Here is a 25,857-nt window from a genome sequence, read left to right as displayed (position 1 = left end):
GCCTGCTAATAGCTGCCTCACCCCCATCGTTCTGAAATAACAGAAACACAAGCGCAAAGCATGCTGAAGTTGTGGCATGCTAACCCTAGCCAGATCAGCACACCTGCAGAAGCCTTGCATTTTTTACTCTTCTTCTATTAAGCTTTTGCTTTTTAGCATTTACATGCAAAGCTGGTAGCGGATTTAATATACAGGTAATGGGGGCATAAGCAATGTTAGCTACTATTAATAGGGCAGATAGTGATAGACAATTCGTGACTACCACACATATACACACATTTGATTCCACTTCCTGGGCAATCATCCCCCATAGGATCAACTGAGGGGAAGCAGGAAAAGATGAGAAGGGTCAGAGGTCAGCACCAGTAGAATGAGAGGAAACGGTTACAGACATTTCTTAGTGAGCTGGATGAGAACCATAACAAGGATGAGAAGAAAAGGCAGTGAAGTGACTTAGTAAGTGCCACGTCATTAGGCGTGATCTAAGCAGGCATTAGCATGTAGGCAGGTTATTAATCAGTTCAGATATTAGAAGTTATTAATGGGTGTATTATGTCTCTAATTTACTAAGCTATGGCCCATTACTCTTGTGTACAGCAAATGAAGCGTGATAGTTTAATGCAGCTTTAAACTACGACTTCAGTCACAATTAGCCAAATACGGCCATTTATGTTTTCATTAAATGATTTGTAATTGTACAGTATGCAACCTTAAATATTTTAAGAATAAAGTGTTCTATAGCAGATATTATTCACAGTACAAAATATCCGTTAAGTTTTTTACCCTATAAGGAGGCATAATAGACCATCAGTGTATCATGGCTGTTACAAGTCCTTTTAGTTGTTATGCACTGGGTATTAATACAGGCACAGCGATGAAAACAAAGTTGAATGATTGAAAGAAATGAGAGTGAAGTAGAGAGAAGATGCTGTCAGCATATGGTAGACCCTGACAAAGAAGGTAGGAGCTGTGTGGCTGCAGATGCCGCCTGCTGTGATGGCATTAAACTCACTGTCTAGGATGTCTCCCAGGCCCTGAGCACGGAGCAGTTCCTTCAGTCGAGCCACTTCGTCCTTCAGGTCACGCACCAGCTTGTTGTTAGGATCTTCATTGATGACAGCATTGCACTTGATGTTCTTAGCTCGGTCAGCATAGCTAAAAAGCATAATAGCGATAATTTTTATTTGTAGTTAAGGATTAAATGCAAACAGATGTAAACAAAAGACTGGGATTATTTTTTGTCACTGTCTGTGTCCTTGATGGAAACCTTACCGGAGCGTGCTCAGGGTTTCATCATAGTTGATATCTGCAGGACTGAGGGCAGCTACCATGGCTGTTCTTGAGTTTCCACCTGATGACAAAAGACCAGTACAAAGGTAAATTATGTGACAATGTGGAACATTTTTCTACCACACTGTATGCAGACTAAAAAAATATAGATTAGTATTAGATTATAGAATACAATATTCCACAGCACTGTACAGTACATATGCTAAGCATGTAAGAGAACTAACATGGAGTGCTGCATACTAATGCAACTGGTATAAGACTTGAGTCTCATTAAACTAAACTGCAAGGTACTGCATGTGTCATGTTTGCTAAGATTGAAGATACACTGTGCACCTCTCCTCCATACATGTCTGAACCGAAGAGATTGGTGTGCTTGTCTAGTTAGGTTGAAATACAGTCTGCTGACAGTGTTCTTCTTAAATTGGCAGGGAGTAATGCACACTAGCTCCTGTCATATTTTTTACCCCCACTTCATCTTACAGCATACAGATGGTTCAGTTTTTCTTGCCGTCCAGGAATACGGATTATGCTACACAGTTCACAGACATAAATTCCACCAATATTCCACCGGTAAAGGAGATTTAGCAGGTAAAATTAATGTTCATACCGAGGTTCTCCCTCAGCAGCCATGTCAGAACAGAATCTCTGTACGGGATGAAGTCAGTCTTCTTCTTCTTCTTGCTCTGCAGTAAACAAACATTAAGTTAACAGGCAGCAATTGACGTGAGACTTTGTATTCTAAAGCTGAATATTAGGGATGACAGTTAAGACTGAATAATATTATGATGTGCCATTGCTGCATTAAAATGGAACTCATGAGCCCGTAGTTACCACATGGGAAGCTGTGTACGTGGTATGCTTAGAATAGAATGAGATTCGATTCTATTTCTATGACTTGCTGTTCAAGTGGTTAAATTATGAGAGCACCACTGCTTGGCAATGGCAACGCAAATGCTACTGCTGGTGTCTAGAATAAACAGAGGCTAATGATTTAGCAAGCTAGTTAGCAGGTCACTCAATATGGGAAATGCAAAGGCATAATGACGGGGGGAAAGATGAGGTTGTCTGGAACATCAACATTTTCAGCAATTAAATCATAAAATTACAAAGAACAACTGTATACGACTAAGATTATATCCACTGAAAAATGAATGTTCATGGCCTCTACTATTTCTGGAAACGTCAGCAAACATGCCGCAACTTGTGAACTCAGAGCCTTCACTTACGATTTCCACTTACGATATGTTTATACGGACTCTTCTCATGAACACAGTCAAAGCAACACAATTTGAAGGCAGCATCAGACAAACACTTCACATTTAATGGACAAGTGGTCGGGTAAAATGAGTAGAGGCCTGATTTGATTCGCTTTTGCTCTGGTGCAAGGATTGTGGATTTTACTGAGCGTGGTGCCTAAAAGCACAGCACTGACGTCAAATAAAATGACAGTGGCAGAGCTATGTGCAGCGACTTTTGCACTGCACATGGCAAAAGGCTGTCAAATCTGCCTCATGGGAGGAGTCAGAGGTTAGTGGCTGAGCTGTCAAAGGGTTTACCTTGCTGGTACAGTTATCCTGCGTGAGCAAGCATTACAAGGACAAGAGAAGAGAAAACAGAAGGGCAGACATTACAGCATGCCAGGCTACAAACATTAATTCCTTGAGAAGACAGGGTCAAGCTGTAGAGGGTGAGAGAAAAGGAGGAGGAGAGAAAAGACAGAAATAAACAAAAACAGACATAAAACACTCACCACTTCAGCCAAGGCAGAGATAACCTTTCCTAACGTGGTGAGAGATTTGTTGATGTTTGCGCCTTCCTGCAACCATAGATGAACAAAAAAAAAAACATTTAAGCGCCATCAGGGTAATACTAGCCAACTGCTAATGTTGGTGCTCGGTGTCTGTCATAATGGGAGTCTTACCTTTAGCCTGGTACCTTTAGCTCCAGTGGAATCTGCTCGTTCACTTCCTGCCAAGTCTACCAGACTAATTTTACTGACCTGAAGAGAGAGTAAATGTATTTTAGATGCATCAAGCTTCTGAATAATTTAATTAGAATAGCACACTGAAGGAAGATGAGAATATCACAGGCACAATGACAGCACTGACTACCAAATACAAAGTTTGTGTTTTAAGAAATAGTTTTAAAAAAAGTGTGAACCATTTCAAACATTTGGATACAACTGTCAAGTGAGATGCAGCTAAGCAGTAAAATCTGATAGAGTGGCCAGAAACAATGGGCATTGTGTTTACAATAACACAGTGGTCATTGTTTCTCCCGCAGTCAGAGGAAATGCTCCAAGTCAAATCTAAAATGGCGATCACCACGACCATAGGAGACATCTTAGTCAAAATCCAAGGAGCAAACTAAATAAATGGGCTCTAAGTAAAAAACATTTTGGGGAAATGCACACCCAGGAGCATGGGGTCAGAGCCAGTTATAAGTTAGAAACATGATTAAATGTGAAAAGATAATGATCTAATTTAAGAATCAGAAGATGGCTGTCTTCTAGTCTTTTCTGACCTTTTCTGTGGAGAGATCTGTTTCACTGTCGTGTTTCTTCTGTGTGAAGACAATGGTGAAAACAGCATGGGACCTGCTGCTGGTCTCATTCATGTTGGTGGCAGCCACAGTTCTGCAGGTAAGCACATGCGGCCATAGTTAGGAAAAAATAAAAAAAAAATAGAGCACTTTAATCACTTTTAAATAATTCATGGTCTTGGCTATTACTGAAGCTATCATCTCTGGGTTTTACGCCTATTAGAATGAATTGAGTCTAAGGGATTACTTTGTACGGCGGAGGTGGATAATACTGCGAGGACACCAAACACAAATACACAAGGCACAGTCAGAGGGACAGTCACAGGAGAGATACAGGCTTTTCATGCCATGTTCCAGAAATAAGCCTTCTGAGTCAGCACAGGAAGATTAAGACAGGGTTCACTCCTCCCCACAGGAGCTCTCGTGACACACACACACACACACATATACACACAGTACAACTGACACACACATGGCATGCACTAATTTTAATGAGAAATACCTGCAATTTAAGAAAGGTTTTGTCTATGAAGAATCACAGCTAGCTGTTCTTTATCAACACTGATGATCAAGCTATATAAATCTATGTGATAAGAACATTTCCTGATTCCAGATTATCATTATCTTGCAGGCAATTTTCATCCTTATTAAACTCATTCTTCTGAGGACATGGGTTATCACATCATCACAGCTATCACCACCACAATCACTTCCCTTGCTTCCCATTATCTGAGCATGATCCCAGGGCTTGGCTCACCTGGCCTTGTTGCCTGCGTCCATGAGGTCAGCGATATCTGTGTAGGAGGTGACAGCTAGCTTCGACAGGTCCTCCACGTAGGGACCCAGTAGCGGGTGCTCTCGCACTCGTAAATTCCCTTTGTTCTTAGGGTTTAGCAAATCTCGCACCCGCTCACAGTAGATCTCCATGTAACTGACCTGGAGACAATTGCCAAAATAATACACTACCAGTTCAGGTACAGCAGTGCAACATCAAAAACTTGCCAAATTAAGCTCAATGTCAAAACTAGTATACTGCAGGTCTAAATATTGTAGATATGTTTAAGTATATTTTGTATCCTTACAATATTTTCCACACTGTTACTGTTACTGTTGTTTTCCAGATTGAGAAAAAAAGTGTTCAATTTAACTAAATCACCCGAAGGAATTATCTGAGAAAACCCAAGCACCTTTGAAGGTTCAGACAATATGTGATTGATGTCTGACTATTACCAGATGTATTGTTAGGAGAAGGCTAGGAATTGTTCATTAGAAACAAGCCAACACAACAGTCAGAGGCAGTGGCTGTGAACAGGGATTACATACGCCAAAGCAGTCTGACACTCACCTCTACTGAGTAGGAGAGCTCCTCTTTGTTGCTGTCCTCATTGATTTTCTCAAATAGATCTTCACAGAGCTGAGAGGCAGAGAAAGATGATGTTTAGGGCAAATTACGAGCATGTGAGGAGGTGAGGGCGGGGATGAATAGGAAGCGAAATCTGTGGATCAACAAAATACTAACATCTAATTTGCAAATACATCATTTAGCAGTTACACATCTGATCATAAGATCTAAGGAGCATCATCAGATAAGACTAACTATTAATGATGTAGCTGAGTAAAATACAGTCTGAATGCCAGAATAAATCAAAAGTTGGCAATAAAATTGTAAGCATTATCTGATGAGACAGCATTTTAGAGGAGGACTTTAGTTTTGTGTCAGTTCGGTGTCATCAGCATAGAGGTTAAACCAAAAACCATTATATTAGAAGACACAGGTAAGCGATGTATTGATTATACTCTATGTATCATGGCTTGTTCCACATGGGATGTATAAAACATGTTAACATTGAGTATAAAATGTCATGTCATTTTTTAAGCCACCAGCATGTTGCATTTCGGATCTCTAGCTCTCTCCCTCTCAGACACAAAAAGAACACAAACTTGATACGTCACATGCACCACTCTGCCCATCCGGACGAGGAGCACCAGTGCAACTGTCAAATTTTATTAATGTATGAATTCGAGAGCTGTTAGTTTGTTTCCAGCTCACAGTGAGTAAATTCTCATGTTTCACAGCGCTCCGTTAACAGTTTAACTTTTAGCTGACAAGGCGTGTTTTTGTATCTGCAAGGTGCCAGACTGCAACTTTTTATTTACATTTTGCGACCATGGAGCACCAATGCGACTTGAAATATTGTTAATATATGATTTGTAGAACTGTCATTTTGTTTCCAGCCTACACTGAAGATTTTTTTGGCATTTGCCTTTTTTACTAGACAGGACAGACTTGAGCATGAAAGTGGTAGAAAGAGGGGATGACATGCAGCAAAGGGTTGCAGGCTGGAATCGAACCTGCAGTTGCTGCAGCAAGGATAATGCCTTTGTACATGGGATGCCCACTCTGACCACTGAACTATTGGGCGCCCCAATCCTTATATTTTCTGTTGAAAGTGACCAAGACCTTGACTCGGGCTGTGTTAAACATTCAGTGAGCTAAGTGACGCTGCATTAGACATTTCTTAAAATACAGTGGCCAAAGTCCTTTCACAACTGCAATTCAGAAAAGTCAGAGATGTATTGTAGAACAAACCATTGGAATGATTCCTTCCTGCCCCTCCTCCTGCTTGCCCATCATGGTGTATGATTTGCCAGCTCCTGTCTGGCCATAAGCAAAGATGCAGACGTTGTAGCCCTCAAAAGCATGTGCCAGCATTTCCTTGCCAATATCATTGTAGACAAGGTTCTGTGATGCAAAGCTGGGGTCTTCCGGCTGTGGGAAAAACAGAGAGCGGACGTTAAATGTACAGAATTTCAATAAACCTGTGGTATTAGTTTCAAATTGACAACATATGTTTAATAATATTAGTATTTCCGCTTTTATTGGTCATTACACCGGACTATGAAACAGAGAACTCACCGTAGTATGTGACCAGTAGGAATAATCAAAACTGAAGGTCTTTGCTGGTTCCTTGGGGGCTTTGGGATTGAGAATAGCTGTGGGGGAAGAACAAAATTAATAATGTGGCAATAACATCTGGTTTGAATGTGAATATGAGACAATAACTACTCCCTCATTCTTGCAGTTTTATCTTAAGGTCTACCAGAAGTTAATTCATTTATGATACATCATCTGTTGAATTACTGGCTCAAGATTTTCATCCAATCCCCTCTACCACAATTTAGTAACTAGCAAAAGACGTGTTAAGTAATTTGAATTAGAGCAGGGAATCTTTCACCAACTAGTCATTGAAACACAAGCTTGTATCCTGGTCTTGTGATTTATTTGCAAATGTGTGTTTTATTCTAGTTCTCATTAGACCATCAAATCAACTATGTCTTAGATCAGTATTTTTTGTTTTGTTTTGTTTTTCTGGCACATTCACTTTCTATTGCTTGCCAACTCACTTTGTCACTTCTGGACTTGTAAAGGGGGTTTATTGCTAAAACATCACTATCTAACAAACTCCCATCCCTCATTCAAAGAGATTAGTCAAGTATTTCTCCTGATCCTTCTCAAAAATACACAAAATGTTACATTTCAGTTTCACACACACACAAAACCCTCTCAACTATTTATTTTTATCCTGGTCAGCAAATAGTGGGCCTCCAAAGATCCTGTTTTTCCAATCAGAGAACTAACATGATATATTTGGAACTGAAAGTCACATGAACGAGAGACGGATTATGAGCCATTGGCTTATTTGACAACTGCCACTGTTGTGTCAACTTTTGCCAAACACATCATCTTTAAATCAGGGTATTAACTGATAACACAGCAAAAAAAAAAGACAAACAATATAGAGTTTGCATGATAACACATGTAGCCTACCATCACTATGCCACCTTCACCTGTTGTGTCTGCAAAATGCATGATGACACAATATTTCTGCACTACCCATACATTCCCTATAGCCACACAGACATTTCTTAATGAATAAGAATCTGCAGCCATGCCTGGCATGGCATGTCATCCCTCTGAAGCATGCTTACTGGTACCTCTGGGACGACTGTTCAAGCTTTCCACACTCTACACTGGATATGTGACAGAGAGAGAGAGAGGAGGAGACTTAGAAATTACTGTGGGATATTTGTAGATTTCCGTTCCTCAAATCCCCCTCTTAAACAAAATGCACTTTTATTGACTAAAGCTGCCTTGCGTCAGCAGCCATAGTGCAGAGTGTTGGCTCAGTCTATACAGACGACCGCATACCTCCACCGTCAGTACAGAGGGGGGAGGGTAAAGAGGAGGGAGCGACAAAGAGGCTAGTGAAAAAAAGGGTTTGATGGACTAATGGGTGTGCTCAAGGGCCTAGCAACAATCCAAACAGAGCAACAACAGAAACTGAAGGCAAGGTGAAAGGAAAAACAGTGAATCTGCATCTTAGAAAGAACAATATAAACTATGTATTAGGTGGATTTTCATGTCTGCCAAGCAAATCTCCAGTAAGGGACACAAAGCCTGTAATTAGCTTTGTTTAATGCAAATTCTGTGCTTTGCTAATGGGCAAATTAAAGCCAGGTCTGCCTCCTCAACATGAGGGTGCTTGAGAGGCTTTTGCATCAAGACGTCCCAGGCAGAGTGCCTTGTGTGTTCAGAGGATTTCAGCACACTTATCAATAATGCAGGAGATGTGGAGAGACAGGGATTGCATATCACCCTCCACAGGTCACATGCTGACAGAAAAGCACAGCGTGTCCTCAGAAACCAGAACACTAACTGCTTCATGCTAAATATGTGATGATTGTAGCGGCTGGCATTGTACTGAAACTCAGGCAGCTACAACCTAGCAAAGGTAAAAACAATGCATTTGTTTGTACCCCTTCAAAAATCTTCAAACAGGTTAAGGTGCACAGGCGGAGCAGCAGCTTCCATATTGGGCACTGGAAGAAGATACAGCTAAACAGGTGGCTAAATACAGCCCAATTTCACCTTTGACCTGCCTCCAAAGGGTAATTGGAGCCAGGGCATGAGGAAACGAAGGGGGATTTACGTTACCAGTGCCCCTGTTCCCCTTTCCTGGAACAATCTACAGCGGCTATTAATGAAGAGACAGTCTAATTCAGAGTCATTCAGTGTCAGCCAAATTCAGCGTTAATGGGGCAACTGAGCAATAAAAACAGAAAGATGATGAGACAGTGCCACGTGTGGGATTTAGACAGTGGGATGCCCATGACAGGCCAGCAGGCTGACAGTGACAAACTGGCCTTACTGGGAATCACAGCTGCGTTCTAGCAAGACAAGAAATTATGTGAGCTTTCTAATCTCAGTCAACTTCCCCAGTTCGGTCATAGGCAGTCATCAGTGACATGGGTGGATGTCGTGGTGTAAAAATGTACCTAAGCACAGCTGAGCTAGTGGGAGACAACTTCCAAAAGGTGAATCATGCTCACGATGTGGAATGAACGGCTCATTCGATTGCCCACTCCATTGCTCTCAGAACAGATAGCTGCTTCACCCATGTGGTCCTGTCAGTGCGTCATAAGAGTGGGTCTCTCATGTAAGAGTCTATAAATGTGTATTGAAGGCAAGGATGCAGTAAGGGCTGGGGCTGGCAGTGGCTTCATGTGTGTGCAGTGTAAGTTCTTATTACTTGTATGAGAGACTGACACATTGTCTCTCAATCCAACTACCGCGTTATCACACATCTGTCAAACTGTTGCATCTTAACGCTGAAGACTGAGGCAGAATGAGGTGAATTTTATCCCTGCCATCTGAGATTGAGTAAATATGACAGGAATGCCCCACATCTTCCAGCATGACTCACCTACTTTGTCTCAGCTGAATATCAGTCACTCGGTTCAGTTTTTACACTGGCACCTGTACATCACACTTACAAGCAGAATCTATGTGAGCACTGATGCATAGATAGTAATAGCCACAAATTAAGATGTCAATAAGGGATTCCTCTGCTTCCATTTATAGTAAATATTCCCACCAGAGTCACATCCTGTACTTAAAATGGCAGACGCATTCTGCTGCCTCATAAACGTCATCACTCTGTCTTTCTCAACCATGGCAACAGGTATAGAACCAGATTCTGGTTGCCATAACAACCTCAACTTGGCACAGACGGGGAGGATGCGGCACATTGCGTTCTGTTTTCTCTCTCCTCAAGCATTCCCTATTACTGCTCTGTAGAAACTATATGGAAACTTAAATATTACAATTGTTTATTAAACAGTGATTTCAGGATTCTAATCCTTTAAAAAGCCTGAGACATGCAAAAAGCATTGTGTTGAAAGCTTTAGGATTTCTAACTAAGACTATGATAAGCTACTTATCATGACAGACTCAGTAAGCAATAGCAGAAACAACTTTTCCTGCACAAACACCTTTTAAATACTTTGTAAATGGAACATTTACTAACAGCAATATTGTAATTAAGTACAAAAACAAACATTTTACAAAATCATTTAAAAAGCCCAAGATACTACTCTTGGTGACACTGAGGGTACACACTGATCGGCTGCATACCAGGTGACACTAAGGTGAAGGTCCACAGGCAGAAAATCAACATTATCAGTTAAAGAGAAGCATAGAGGGCTGTTTTATCGTTACCATCTCATCATTAAACCACTAAACAACACAATACTTCCATTACATAAAAGGATGACGTGCAAATCTGTGTGGGAGACAATGTAGTAGGACATGATTCTGTCAAAACACAGAAATTTAGTCAAAAACCCCATGTGCAGTGAACAAACACAAGCTGGCATACAAGGTTATATGTTTATGTGTCCAAATTGCCACAGCTCTACATGTTCAGTTCCTGTTACCCAGAATATAGGACTGATACGATGCTGGCACTCCACAGGAGCTTTCCATTTCAAGGCAGGGTGGATACCCGTTAACTAACCACATCCTGCTATCACGAACATCACTCAGCTGGTTGTAGCTGGCAGACATTTTGTGCTCCAGTGTTCAACATGGGGCCTATAATCCGGCCAGGAAAGCGACGTTACCCCTCAGTAATTAGGTTGTTAGGAGGTCTCTGAGCACCAGATGGGGACTAAAAGCTAGCCTCATTCACCTGAGACGAGCAGACAAGCAGGGTCTAAAATGGCTGAACATATCTGGCTCCCCCTTCCAGTTACCCTCTAAGGACCTGCTAGCTGTTAGTTTGAGCAGATCGATGCCTGTCTGCGATCACAGGGAGGGGATGATGATCAAATAAATGCATATGTAAAATATAAAAAGGAAAACAAATGGGTGAGTTGCTAAGGGAACCCGGGCATTCAGAGAAATAATATCTGTGCAGAATTGTAATCACCATGTGTGGTTCTCTCAGCAAGACTGAGGAATTTTAATAGCATCCCCGGGGTCTGTGTGCATATGGGCAGCAGTGTGATGTAACGGTTCACTTCTGAGGAATATTATTTCATTAATCTAACTTAAAACATGCAAGTGCGCGCAGGATTACAAACTGCCATTTTCAACCAAATACAACTGTTAGTTACACAGTTAGGGTTCAAACAACCCTAACCATGAACACTTAACTAATTACATATGGAATAATAGGACCACATTTTTTATGCTGTTTCGTGTTGATCATATTTGGGTTGACAAGCCTAAAGGCAGTGAAGGAACCACACCAATATAAAGCGCATCTAATTCAATAGTCTTCTGCTTGGTTTGTGTAAGTCAGGGGTTTTTAAAGTCTAGAACTGAGGGCCCCCCTCAAACCAAATCCACACAACTGCACCTCCCAAACACCTTAGAGGCATGATGCTTTCCTGGATGTTAACAGGAGCTGTCAGTGAGTTAGCTGTGGGTTACAACTTAAACCCTGTTCTTTTAGTCTTTAGCATATATGTGTTTACATTTGGGTAAACTGGCACCATTAAAGCCAAATTAGCTATTAGTAATTCCCATTTGTAAAGGACTCGAGGGTGTACAGATAACTATCACTGGAAAGAATTAAAAACACGATGATTCTCAGGCAAGTTCTGAAACGTAAGGAGCTATTTGTATTATAATCATTATGTCTAAACATATTAATGGACATTTATTCTCATTCAGACTACAACTTTAATACTAATGGCTACAACCAGCAATTGTTTTCTCTGTTAACGTGTGGTAGACTTTACCATGTGGCTCCTGTTGTATGCGAAAGCATCACAGGTGGTGATCATAATTGCTCATGGAAAGTTACATCACACCATAGTGTGTTCCATATGCTAAAAAAGTGTGCCATGTCAAGAGAAATCAATACCATCATAGTTCCAATGCTGTGTTCACACTATGAGCAACAACACAACAGCTTGACCAGCTACATTATTGCCAAGTCGCCACTGAAGCGTTGCTCAAGCCCTAATTAACAGAGTTATGTCATCATAGGCTTGTGTGTGTCTGCTACTTGTAACAAAGCACCTCAGCTGAACGCCATATAAAATTTGTATTTGGTCAAAATATCTATGCTCTATAGATCGATGTCTGAGCACTATTTTACAATCACATTTGGCTGCCCCACTGCATCACCATGTGCACTGCAGTGCACAAAAAGCTTATATAGCATCAGCTGACTAAGATAAATAAGACAGCACCACAGCAAGAAACAAAAATATATTATTGGCAGACGCATGACTGCATCATTGGAGCACTGAAAAAAGTTGAGGCCAGCTCAGCTTTGATTTATAGTGCATCAAGTTCGTCTGGAGTGACAAGTGTTTGAAGTCAGTTTGTAGCTTCATGTTACCACCTTCCATTGAAAATGACTTGTAGGTTGTTGCTGTGTGTCGCTTGTAGTGTGAACACAGCATAATGCTGTGATCTCCAAACGACATTACAAACGCACACCTGTGTCACAGTTTGTGCATGAGTGGTGAAGCAAAGCAGCTGCTGACATGAGTCGATGGTTTGAGCGGTGCCACAGTAACGCTAATATGGTTGTTCAGTCTTAAATAGAGAGCATGCAGACTGGATGGGGCACATTCTGACGTGGCCACAGAAATGCACTGTGTGTTGTATCCAGTGTCTTTAGAAGAGTGTGTGTGATGGCCCCGTTGCCAGGGCTGCAGCACAGGTGACAGAGTTGTCACTGGATGCAGCTCAAAGCTGAGAGCTAAAAGTAGTGTCTGAGCACTGCTGTGCTCATTTGACAAACAGCTGAGCTTGTGGCAGCCACAACATAGGACGTACAACATCTCCAAAACAGAAACAAACATGTGGTATCTTGATTACCCCTTTGGATACAGTGCACTTTCACGTCTGGTCAGGCAGATGCCATGTGGCCTTTAATTAAAGAAATATCCACACAGCAATTCAATACTCCTCTGCTGAGTACTCCTGCCAAAAAAACCCTGGAATTTTCCGGGCAGGCAGATGAGTTTGTCTTGCCAGGAGACGTGACCCTTCACACCAGACTCCACATCACCATCACCGACAAACTACAACAAACTTTCTATTAATGATAAGAGCATGCATTACCATTTCATTAGAAGAGCCACTAAATCAGAGTAATAAGTGTAACAGTACAGAAAGGAACTGAGTTCAGACTAACAAATTCTCTGTTTCTACTCAGAAGGCTGATCACGTCATTTTTCTCTTCCTACTGGGGGAGAGGAGAGGGGAAAAAAAGCACAGGAAGACACCAGAACAATGCACTGAATGCAGGGTATTGCAACTGACAACAGGGCCTGCAAAACACATTAGGTAATCTGTTATGACAAGGCTTTATGTGCCCAGTCCCCTCTACCACAATGACCCTTTTCACACCGCCTTACTCTCCCCCTCCGTTTTAGAAAAAGTGATCACCACATTCAGAAAAAAAGAAGCTTTCAATATTTTTGACGGAAAGTGACTGAAGTTAAATAAATGTAAACTGCACATTAAAAAACATTGGACTGCAGTGAAAAAGCAAGTTAATTTTATTATTGTTGAAAAAATAAAATACAATCGAGATATTTAAAATTAATTCAGAAACTGTACATACATACATCCAAATACCTAGGTTATTTGATAAAATCTGAGTTGGGCAGGAAGTCAGAGTATGTGTTTTCATGCACTGCAATTATTAATTCCACTTTTACATGAAGATCGTCGGTAACTTCCATTTTTTTCCCGAGCGTATTGATAGTGACAGTGTAGTGAAAAGACAAACAATTTTTTGAGTGAACATGCCATTTATTTTCATAAAGCACATATATATGACTACAGGATTTTTAAGAAACATGTGTTCCTTGCTAAAACTGAAGAAATCAGAAATCATCAAATCTGAAAGTAATGGTCCATTTAAACACACAAATGAGTTTTGTCTCATAACCAGAAAATCTGAGGGGTTTTTTTTTTCGTAAGTGTTCTTTTTACCAACTCCATGCCAAAATATCTGAAAAAAGTAATACATTGAAATGGCTTTAGGTGGGGTTGCCTGTCTAGCTAGAAAGCAGTGGGAATGGGCGCAGTCCTGGCCTATGTGCCAGCTGTTCCAGCTCTGACTACTGTCTATTTATACAGCAGCAGATGGCAGCTAGTGCTTCGCATGCCGACAGACTGTCAGTGACAGGAAGGAATGAACAGATTTCAGCCGCCCAACCTTTCCGCCAAACTCATCGCCAAACCATACATTGCTCCCAGCCCGCAGACACTGATAGCTAGCTATGGCTGCAAGTGCCTTTTGATATTAGCAGCTCACACAGACTCACAGAGTCCAGGATAACAGAGACTAAAGAGAAGCTTCTAGAAGCCACCAGACAGAGAAAACATGCTAAGCCAGCAGGACTCCATTCAGAAGCTAAACAAACACAGAACTACAACAAAGAGAGCGGGATATCAGGCAGTCTCTTAGGTGATGACGTTGGGGGGGTTGAACCCACAAGGCACGCAGAACTGGCCTAAAATCAAAGCTGAAATAAAAAATAAATATCAAAATTACACGCCAATGGCTGTTAAGTCTAATGCCTAGTGAGTCAAACAGACACATCGTCCAACCTGTCTAATGAACAAAGTTGTTGTTTGCACTTCAATGTTAACATAGACAAAATGATACAGGATTATTAGTCAGGGTTTTCAGCTGTTTTCACAGCTCAAAGAGGCAATGCTTCTCATGGATCAGGTCCAAGGAGGATATTCTCCTCTCTGCAGGTGCTGCCGCAAAAGGTCGAAGGTCTTTTCAAACACATCCTGTGTCATGGAAAGCTACAGTAGTAATACCTCCACAGCTTTAAACCTGTCTGGTATGTTCCCGTTTAAAAATAACACTAAATTTATTGACAACTGAAATGTGCCTGTGTCAACCTTTTCACAATGAACTTTAGGGATGTGGGTCTGCATGTGCTGCATTATGAAACAAAAACTAAAACAGACTTAGCATTAAGCATTCCTTCCTCAGTTATATCTAATACATGTGGAACTAAATTCTACTCAGCTCAACTTTGGTTATCAACATAACAGAAAATGGTAATGATGAATTCGTAGTCCTCACATAATTAAGATGCTATAAAATATCAGCCTACAATAGGAACAGTAAAGAAACTTCTCTGCCATGAGAAAGATGTCGATTCCAACAATTTCTGACTTGTACACTTTGTCCTAGAAAACTTTCCAAGTATTAGCCATTTCTGGCTAAACTTGTATTTATCAAATTCATAGAGAAGATAAAAACAAGAGAAAACAAATAAATTATAAAACACTGGATTTACATTATAATGTTAAGCTGTTTCAAAATGGTTATTTTACATCTTCACATGATTAAACAGTGTCTCAGATTTGTCTCAAAACAACATACAGCTCATCATATGATCCAGGCAGTGTGTAGACAACAGTGTAGACCAGGCCGTGCAGACAAGGGAAATACAGAGCCCTTTACATTCACTGCTCACAACAGGCACCCATTTTACAGAGCAGTGACCCGGATTTCCTCAACTAGCCTCCACTCAAAGACCGAAGTCTCACTTTAAATGCTCCCTGGCTTTATATAAGCACCGTGACATCATGAACACAACTCTAGCACATAGATCTGTGAAAATCTCACATCTTTCTGTTCAAGGCAAATCTTTACATTTAAAAAAAGGTTAAAAAGAAGTTGTATCACTTGTTTGACATGTTCTGTGTAGTCAGACAACATTAAGGATAAGCACTGAGAGATGCCTCCAGCTAATGTCAGATGACTAATGCCTTTTATCCAGCATTTAGTCTGTGGAGGATGGAAATGACGCGTGAAACTGTGTATCTGTGTGTGTATGCATTTATGGGTATGTGTGTATACTACTGATCTCAATTAGCATCTCCGTATTCAAGCAGCGGCATGAGACAGCTTCATTTTGGAGCAGCAGAGGATTCCAGTAGCCAACCAGATCAAAGGACAGACTCTTAATAATTAAGGTTTCAAAATTAATATACTGCCAACCCCCCCCCCCAACTTCTTACTCATGAATAATACATGAGTAATACAAAGTGAACATCATGCCCACCACCAAGCTACCCGTGCCCGGACTGCAAAGCTCTCCAGTTTGCCTCTGAATTCAGCCCTCAGACTGTGGGAGGAAACCAAACAATATAGTCGGGAAAGAGAGCTGTGTCAGTCAGGGCACAAACACTAAAAAACACATTCACTCTCTTGAATGTGGGAAAGTGCAGCCATTTCACCCAACTTAGGCAATGAACCAAAGAGTAGGTAAGAGGAGAAAGCCAGGAGTACCATAGCTTTAAAAACAAAGACACCATTCCCTGAATGCATCACCAAGTTAGGGATGAATGATGGCGGAGGTGGGCTGCTGTGAGCATGATCTGATTTTCATAGCTAAATGAGTATGACCTAAGCTAGTAAGTCAGATTCAACTGAGTGATTGTGTACGCTCCTCTAAAATAGGATACCAGACATTATACAGCTACCATACCTAACTTCAGATTTTGGATAACATTTAATATTGTGTTAACATCTTTTGCAGCCCAACTATGTTCTTTATTTCCCCAATTATAATTATCCTGTCACATACAGCATAATGACACATCTCACACACATTCCTAATCCCCGCTCCTCAGAGCACAAAAATCAGCTGGTGACCCTTTTGTTATACAAACAATCTCTTGAACCCTTCTGCTGATTGGGTGCTGTTATAAAACTGGGACAGATTTCAGGCTTTGGCTGAACTGTATTTCACCAGACTAATTCAGCATTGTGTTGTTCCAACTTGTCATGTGAGGGCAGGCGGTTGGCCTTTTATCTCTGGTTATATTACTAACATTAATGGGATTTCTGTGGTCTGGACGCCAGCAGCCAATCGAAGCAAAGCCCCTTAGGAACACCATCCTATGAGTAGTGATATCTTCTTCATCTTGTTTTTTTCTTAAGGGTTCAGTGCTACAAAAAATATCACCCAAACAACATGTTTAATTTAGTACTGAGTCCTGAATTAATTTGAAAACAAGAAACACAAGACAATGTCTGCATTTCTGATGATCTGCTGCTGCTAAAGCTGATTTGCTTTGATGTCTTTATCTTAGACTTTTGCTTTTGTGACACTGGCCTCTAGAAAGCCCCTGAAACAAGTGAAACAGCATAGTAAATGTATGCAGTGCTCTTATGCCATTGGTAAACCTTTCTGTAAAAAATAATGGAGGTGAAAAGGCCAGTTTCTTGCAGTGTAGGCACAAACTGCAAGAGAACGACAACACACTGACAAATGCAAATATAATAGTGTTGCCTTTTCTTTAGTTTCAGCTTGCATACTATTTCCTAACCTCCAATATGACGGAAATAAGCATCACCATCATCTCTCCCTGGGCAACTGTATGTGATGCTGCCTCACGCTCTCCCACACGTGAACAGTGCCCATGCACGACTTTCACTGTCTCTGCTTCTGTGGCTGCGTTTGCATCACCCCTCCCCCCCAGAGTCAGCTCCGATCCCATCCTCCTCTCTCATATCCCACATTTTCTGCAAAAAGCTCCCACAGTTTCCACTCAACCCCATCTCAGGCTGGAGTAGAGAGTGGGTTAAAAACAATGAGGCAGAGAAATTCATTGATGTCAGATGAGCGCTGAAATACCACTGCACATTCATCACTGTAGCTAGCACGCTATGTGAGATCCCTTACAAGGAAACCAATTGGGCCAGAGACGTGACAGATTATACAGCCCAATGGTGACATCATCACTGTGTCAACTATGAAGTTTTATACCAGGTCTGATATTTCCAGATCTTTTGATATCTGTAAAAACTATGTTTTATAGATTATAAGTTCCATACCACTCAAAAATGTGTTTTCCTTACATTTATGCCCCCTAAAATGTCCAACCTTGATTACACTGCCTTGCAACTGTGTAAATTTTATCACTAGTGAGGTGTTTTTCTATTCTTCGACTGAGAGGTGAGATGTCTGTGCACTTTCCTAAAATCTGAGATTTAAACATACGCCAGGCAAGCTAGATTAGGTACCTCTCTAAAACAGTAGCCAATCGCTGTCTAATATGGTAAACACATATTGACGGGGGGTTTAACACAACACTGGCAACCTCCACTACAGAGCAGGAGAGCGAGAGTTTGCATTAGCACAGTAAAAGTTTTGACAGCAAGCATATTAGGGTGTGCAGTTTCTGTGTGTAAACTACACCCTGGAGCGTCCTTCCACTATCTACCAAAAATCCCATCATAGCAGATATTAGCTTACTGTGTGTTTCATAACCATTAATGCTGTGTCAGCCATTGTCAGTTAGCCTACAAGCTAACAAACTACAAAAGTAAATAAAAGATGCTAACTACACTTCCATTCTGATATGTCTGCGAGTCCCCGATTTTGGTCTGGGTCTAACTGGGGCTCAAACATGTGTGGCTGAATCTCTCTGATGTTAATGCTAATGCTAGCCATCTTGACATGTACTACTCTTTCATCGGTCAACCTAGCACAAGCAGCACTGGCAAAAACGGAAAACGCAACCTACCACAAGTAACGGTGGTGGGCGGGGTGAAGGTCATCCTGAATTTCTAAATGAGACAAGGGGCAAGACATGGGGCAAGTAAAATGCCACACTGGACTAGTGAATCCAGCAACTCAGTTGCCCAGTGGGGCAAGTGGTAAAAAAAGATTTATATCATTTTTTCCAGAGCTGATGAAGGAAGTAACAAAGGACTAAGCCATCCCACTTCCTTCTCCTCTCTGTTGAGAGTTGCACATATGCAGTAGTGACCAGGCACTTGCGAGAAAATGGCAGAGGGTATGTGCATAAGTGCAAGCAAGCATTTCAGTTATCTTGGAAACAGAAGTTTATTTTGGAGGTGTGGGTAAAACTCCAAATATGTATTGAGAAGTTTGTCACAAGTTTAAGAGCAAGGAGGATAAAAATTAGTTAATTTTTTCACGACAATTAACCGTAGTCTTCAATGTTAACTGCTTAAAAAATAAAACAATTTGTATAGAGGCAAATAAAAGATGACTTTGGGCAAGTAGAAGTCAGACTGGGCAAGTGGGAAAAAACAATGTTGATCCCTGAGGAGGAAAGAGTAGGTCTGCTTGCGGTCCCTTTTCAGAGGTTTTGAGCAAACACGCCTCAAGAGTCTTACATGCAAATATGGGCACAACCTGAAAACAAAAGCAAAAAAAGAGTAGGTCATGAAGTGTCAACATTTGTTGTTGAGTGAAAACCACAAGTGGCTTGGTCAGCTACAAAGCTGCAACCACAATCTAGTGAGAGAAGGCATTTACCACTTTCCCCTTCTGACCTCTGCCACATTAAGGACATTCCAGCATTCAGCTTTTCATATGCAATGCCATGGTGTGGTTTCTTGGTCATTTCAAAACTCTTACTAATGAAAAATGATTCAGTACCAATGGGAAAGGCCAACATGGCTCTGCGCCACGTTTTAGTTGCAATATAAAGAGTAATGATGCAATTAGATTTTACAACTCAATAAAGATAAAACTGAAGAGCTGACTGCATGGACAGAATTTTACCAAAACAAACTTAAACACACACTTCATGCGTGTCTCATTTTCAGACAGGATGAAAGACTTCAATAACAGGATCTAGTCATCATACAAAGCCTGATACTTTATCCAGACACACACCTTGACATAGACAGTCTACATAACATTCAATCACACCTAACAACTGTCTACAATTCACTTTCACAAGCCGCCAAACGTCAGCATCACACAACAACTTGCAATGCTGAGACCCAATCTCACACATCTGCCTTAAGGGGGTATCAGAGCAGAAATGAAAGGCAAAACGTCATGAGCCAAAGTAAACTAGAGTACATGATGTTATGAAAAACAAAAGTAGATGGAAGAAGCAAGAAGCTTTCATTCATTCAAGATGTTTTGCAGCAGAAGAAAAAGGTTGCTGTTGCCTTGACTACGCAGCATAGTGACGACCACAGAGGATATGACAGTGATAGGCGCATCAGATACAATTTCTTGCACTCTGACTCATGAGATTATTGTTTCTTCCTGATTATTTTTATGAAAACGTTTCACAGACTTCTGCATGCTCTCAGTATTAATAATATTAAAGATCAAATGATTTAAAATTTGGATAAAAAAAGACTGCAAGACAGTGTAAGTCACTTTCTGGTACTGGTGGGTGTTACAGCAGCTGTTACATGCAGGTGTACTGAAAACTGGCTGAGCTACACAACGTGCATTTGCACCGCTGGCCTGTAAATACTTTGACACAGCATGAGCGGATCACAGACAGACATCTGCCCGTCCTCCCTCCTCATTAGGAGGTCACTCTGGAATGTGTAAGTCGTGCATGTGGGCAAATGTGTGTTGCTCCAAAACAATCTCAGCATGAGGCGATGAGGAATGTAACACCCTGAGTGTGTGTGTGGCATGTGTACACCTACAAGGGTCACCGGGATTACGGCAGCAGGGCGTGGCGACCTGAGGCAAGCCTTGGGATTACTGGTCCTAATCAGGTCAATCGGCCCTGTCTGCAAAGGGTGCATCAGCAGGATGACCATCCCTAAACCAAACCCATGCCTCCCATCTTACTCCCAACTATTACTGCAAGCTCTCTCCTCAATGACCTAAATTCATTCATATGATATGAGCTCATTGTCATTTCCACTGTGGTGATAGCCTCCTCTTATGTGTAACTGACACTAGAGCTGAGCCGCTTCCTCCCTGTAGGGTTTTTGTAAGGTCACCATCCACTTAGCTCATACTGAGAGGACAATCAGCAAAATTGTATCTGAAAGGTGAAGGTTTAATGATTCAGTGACCTTCTGCTTGTTCTATCAATTTGTCAATTAGTTTACTCTTAGCTTAGGGGATGATACTGTGTAACATCTATCCAGTTCATGAAAACGTAGACAGGCTAGGCTGGTATCTCTTGATAAGGCATTAATCTCCTGTAACGTAAGAAATTGATAATATGGGAAATAATCTATCTGAATGCAGGTTTGTTCCACTAAAGTCAATGTAATAGTGTAACATATCAGAGGATCTGCTTCTCTTGTGCACTATGCGAGCTCTATCAACCATCTTTGGCCATACATTCATGAGTGGCCACACACTGGCTGAGGGGGAAACACAACACATGGGTTACATAACAAGACAGAGACCGACGTGGAGAACACATCAGCGCCCCAGTGAAGGCAGGCTTTGGGTGTCCTGACGTTATTCAACATTTGGAGCACAAACACTAACTAATGCAGCAGCCCATCGCGTCACCCCTTTCTAATTACATTAGCTCTGGTATGTTTAAGAGCTTCTACTGAAAGAGGCCTTTGCTTGTTTCCAGCCTGCCTGCAGAGGCCTTGGACACATTTCCTGCACACTGGATAATCAATTTGCTGCCCCTCTGCCTGCACCCTATCCTTGACAACCCTCCATGCATGGTGAAAGAGGGAGAGAGAGACAGGGAGAGAGAGAAAGCATATCCTGCCCTTGCCCCCGAGCGCTCTCTTTCTCTGTATTGTTGACACACACGCACCGCACATATGCCCTTGAGTGAGTCACAACAATAAGGGGAGTGTCACGGCCTCGTCCGCAAACATCTGCCGAACACCTACAAGCTGACCAAGCAACTCCATAAAACATCCCCTGTCTGCGAGGCAGCTCTCAGTCTCACTTAAATGCTAGCCATCACCAAATACACCATAGAGGTACACAGGTATCACATACTCTGTTAGGCTAGCACTACTGCACCACTGATTCTGATTAAAGCACCATAAGATACTGAACACTGACATTAAAAATGGGGATCACGCTGCAGTAGTGGTGTGAGAAGTTTCTGTAGTTGCTGTAATTCTTTTTTTCTGCCATGAAATGATTATCCATTGTTGCAGATATAAACCCTTGATGAGTCATACACACACTGCCTTTGATAGGGGCAAAAATAAACAAGTTTATCTGTTTTGGATGATGTCTTCATTTTTAACAGGATTAACTGGGGAATTACGCACATCTGGTAGTCATGACAACCAATCATATCACTGTGTAATAGTGTAATTATCAAAAAGCATAATAAGTGTGACCATCCACTAAAACATGGTGGAAACACTGACCACTTCTCAAACAAACTAGCTTAGTGTGAAAATATAAATTGGCTGACTCTGGTAGATGGTGACAGTGTGAGGAAATCCAGTGAACCACAACCACACAAGGGTCAGATTTTCTCACTGCATGTCAAATAATCTTAACTGCATGCAGGAACTAGTGTGTGTCTGAGCCACTAGCTACTGTTCAACCTCTCAGCATCTTAATAAGACAGCATTCTCAGCATACCATCTGCAATGAAGTCCTGATGAAGGGAGAGTATGGCCGCCTGCCAGCCTCCCTTTCTGCTCTGCAATCTGCCCATGTGATAGGAGGTAGAGTAGGCAGTACTGCAGCCTCCTCCTCTCCCTCGCTCACACACACACACACTCACTCACTAACCCCCAAAAACACTGCATATTCCACTGCAGTTCTGCTACAAACCACGAGTCACCCTCCAGCACCTCCGAGTGACATTGGCATAATGAAAACCCAAGGATATGGAGTAAAAGTAGTGGGGATTTGACACAAAGCTTCTCTTTGGTGGAGTGTGAGAGATAAAAGACAAGTGAGCCATAACTGGTAGGGACACTTGATCTTATGGAAGATTCATAAAGGCTTAGTCTAATGAGCCTGGTAAGACTGACAGACAAAACTTGAGGCAAATAGGAGAGCCTGCTGGAAGAACAGGTTCCTGCCGTCACATGCTGTCTCGTTACTGGGTCATTAAATGTTTCCAAGCTCTAGTGTCAGGGAGGCTGTGTTCACCTGCCAGCTGAAATGGGACACACAGCACAACCATGAGTAAGGAGGCAGCAAGCACTTCACACTACCTGATGACTCACTGTCACAAGTGAGCAGGTTGAATCACGAGACTACAAACCAAATTCTGCTCTTGCTCTGCTGTTGTCTGTCCTTTCATATATTCCACAATTACAGCAGTGATGCAGGGCATAGCATCACAGATTTACTTAAACAATATGTTCATGGAGAGCTATGCAATGACTCATTCAAATGTGCACAATCGTTTAAATTATTACATTTTGCAATAACACATATTTAGATTGATTCATTTAAATCTAAATGCATGTTTTACTTAAGTACATTTATTTTTCCACAAGCATCGAAAATTGTAATTTTGCAGGCCTAATTTCACACAGCTGTTCATGTGTGAAAAGCCAAGAATGACTAAAGCATGAAGCTGCTGAGCCTCGATATAAAACTAAAGCTTGGGAAGCACATTAAGTGCATCTATGCAATATACATCTAATCACTGATCCCAATAATATGTTGTCAAAGTTAAGACAAATCTGCTGACAACTGCAACATATGAGAAATTAACATTTTCTGTGATGTCAGCAGGCCTTTGTAACCATAACGCCGCCACTTAGTTTTTTTGGGTCAAATTTACAGCAAATAAAAAGCAGCACATCTTATAAATGATTAACTTCTGGCCATAGCATTTTACACATCTTTAAAACTGCTTCACAAACTGCTTGTGTACACTGAGAGATAACATGATCATAAACTACAAAGTGACAGACATATCCATTCTAAAACACCAACTGTGTGATAAAGCCTTGATGAATTGAAGGTATTAGCAGGCCAGGCTGTGTGGCGACCCCTGGGTCTCCCAGTATGAACCAACTCAGCGTTTCTCACACAGAGACTCCTAAGGCATGCAGGCCCCTTCAGAGGAGGAGGAATTTCATTCTGTAAGCCTTTTATTCTCTTTCAGGCTGTTTGTCCCCAACCGTCCACTATTCAGTTTGCTCATTCTACTGTTCCCTGCTAAGAGCCTGGAAGGGAGACTACGCGGGAGGATGTCTGGTATACCAGGCTTCCCTTTAGTGGACAGGCCTGCATATGTTCAAAACATGGTGTTGGGTTTTGTGTGTGTCCCTGTGTGCATGCCAGTGGGTGACTTACTTGTAGTGTTGCCTTGCATCTGAATGATACATTTTGACTCCTTGCTCATCTCCCTGGAGTTGAAGGGCCGAACTCGGACGGCGACTTTTACAGACGCCCCAGACATGTTTGCGGTTTAGGATTGTTTCCCAGTAAGATTCCTTGTATATCCCTCCTGAAGGAAACAGAAAAAGAAATGCATGCATCTGCTTTGTAAAAAGAAAATCTGGTATTAAGTAAAGGAATCAAAATTGTGTTTCCTTGTTTTAAAAAAGGTAGAGAGCTTGAATGCAATAATGCAGGGCTCATTATCACATAATGCAAATAACAATGAAAGTCCACCCCTTCCCAAATTCCAGTCATAACAGCATACAACAAACATGGCCGACCAAAACCAGTGAAGCGCTTTAATATTTTGTAAACAGCAGCCAATCAGACATTTAACAATCAAATAAAGGATGCAGGGTAATGCATTTAATTTAGAAAGCCATAGTATGTGCGAAATACGCTTTTGATGGATACAAAATATGAATGCTGCATGTAATAATTAGGCTGCATAAACATCGTGCATTTAATGTCATTATAAACCCAACTTTCCTGTGTGTTTACAGTTATTTAAAGCTATACATCCCGCGCCCCTTCACTACATTTGCCAAATAACTCAGGTTTTTCCATGTCCTTGCAGTCAGCCATACTTGCTAAAGCATACGCCCATGAAATTCTATCTACCCTATTTTGTGTGGGCTACAGTGGGGCTGTGAGCCGGGCCTGTCTGCTCCATCCAACAGTGCTCAACTCTGTGCACACACAAGGCTTAAAATTTTCGTTTTTAAAATATTAAATTCGGTGTTAGGAAGTAGGCTAATCCTCCGCGGCTGTGTGTTGTGGGATAGTGCAGGGAGGAGTTGCATGCTTATTTTAGCAGCACAGACTCGACACAATGTTCCCGGTGGACCCTGCATGGAAGAGGTGTCAGGAATTTAACATTAAATCTTACACTGTGCTTGTTTTAATCGGTAACTGTCAGCGTTATAGATTGTACTGTAAGCTAGCGCGAGCCATGAAACATAACGGCTGTGACTTGAGTCTGTGGCACGAGACGGAACTAACTAACCTCCGGTGTCCGTCTAAACGCTATAACTATCCAAACATAGCTAAATATTGTGCTCATAAGCGTGTAATTTAATATAATTTGCAATATTTTGTATTAATATAAAACTGTTATCGGAACCAGGACTATATAACGGTCCAAATACGCTGCCAGACACTCGCACGGCTGTTAGCTAAAACAGCCAACTGCCCACCAGCTAAAACTACTGCCTGAAATTAACCTGTAATAACAACCTCTTGTATTACAACTGTTAAAAAAACAAATACATTTTTACAACATTTATACTCACGTTTGAAGACTCTCACCAAGACAACACCATAGGACAGCGGCGAGAACTAACGTTAGCTAGCGGGCGTCAAGATGTGTTGTTTTCTATCAAAATCCGCGAGAACAAAAACTGATATAAAGTCCACTTTGGTGAAAAACACCCATTATAGCGGTATCCTCCGCCGGATGGACCTGTGACTGCGCCCTGTGACTCCTTGACGAGTTTATTTTCCTGTAGAGATACAAGGCGGACGTCTATCTGCACACGGGCGAAAAGGAGAATTGATAGATTGCCTTGATTTACCGAACAGATTACGTCA

At 41.5% G+C, this 25,857-nt stretch overlaps 1 protein-coding gene across 18 annotated transcripts in view; it reads right to left on the bottom strand.

Moving 5' to 3' along the window:
• Window positions 1–25,824, bottom strand: part of kif1b (kinesin family member 1B) — a 63,948-nt gene extending 38,124 nt beyond the window's left edge. For 7 of the 18 annotated variants that reach the window (XM_078170102.1, XM_078170108.1, XM_033628790.2 and 4 more), the window contains exons 1-14: window positions 25,560–25,824; window positions 24,181–24,334; window positions 6,749–6,825; window positions 6,422–6,601; window positions 5,177–5,245; window positions 4,589–4,767; window positions 3,814–3,925; window positions 3,212–3,289; window positions 3,041–3,106; window positions 2,847–2,864; window positions 1,898–1,973; window positions 1,273–1,351; window positions 1,013–1,155; window positions 278–319 (exon numbers count right to left, since the gene is read on the bottom strand). In XM_078170102.1, coding sequence (XP_078026228.1) covers window positions 278–319; window positions 1,013–1,155; window positions 1,273–1,351; window positions 1,898–1,973; window positions 2,847–2,864; window positions 3,041–3,106; window positions 3,212–3,289; window positions 3,814–3,925; window positions 4,589–4,767; window positions 5,177–5,245; window positions 6,422–6,601; window positions 6,749–6,825; window positions 24,181–24,286 — 1,225 coding nt within the window. In that variant the 5' untranslated portion in view covers window positions 24,287–24,334; window positions 25,560–25,824. The remainder of the gene's footprint in view (window positions 1–277; window positions 320–1,012; window positions 1,156–1,272; window positions 1,352–1,897; window positions 1,974–2,846; window positions 2,865–3,040; window positions 3,107–3,211; window positions 3,290–3,813; window positions 3,926–4,588; window positions 4,768–5,176; window positions 5,246–6,421; window positions 6,602–6,748; window positions 6,826–24,180; window positions 24,335–25,559) is intronic. The other 11 variants (XM_078170104.1, XM_033628791.2, XM_078170110.1 and 8 more) reach the window with 3 other exon arrangements.
• Between the last annotated feature and the right edge of the window lie 33 nt (window positions 25,825–25,857).

Source organism: Epinephelus lanceolatus, chromosome 8, assembly GCF_041903045.1.
Source record: "Epinephelus lanceolatus isolate andai-2023 chromosome 8, ASM4190304v1, whole genome shotgun sequence".
NCBI classification, from domain to species: Eukaryota; Metazoa; Chordata; class Actinopteri; order Perciformes; family Serranidae; genus Epinephelus; species Epinephelus lanceolatus.
Note: the sequence above shows the minus strand (reverse complement) of the source record. Positions and strands in the feature narration are given on the sequence as shown.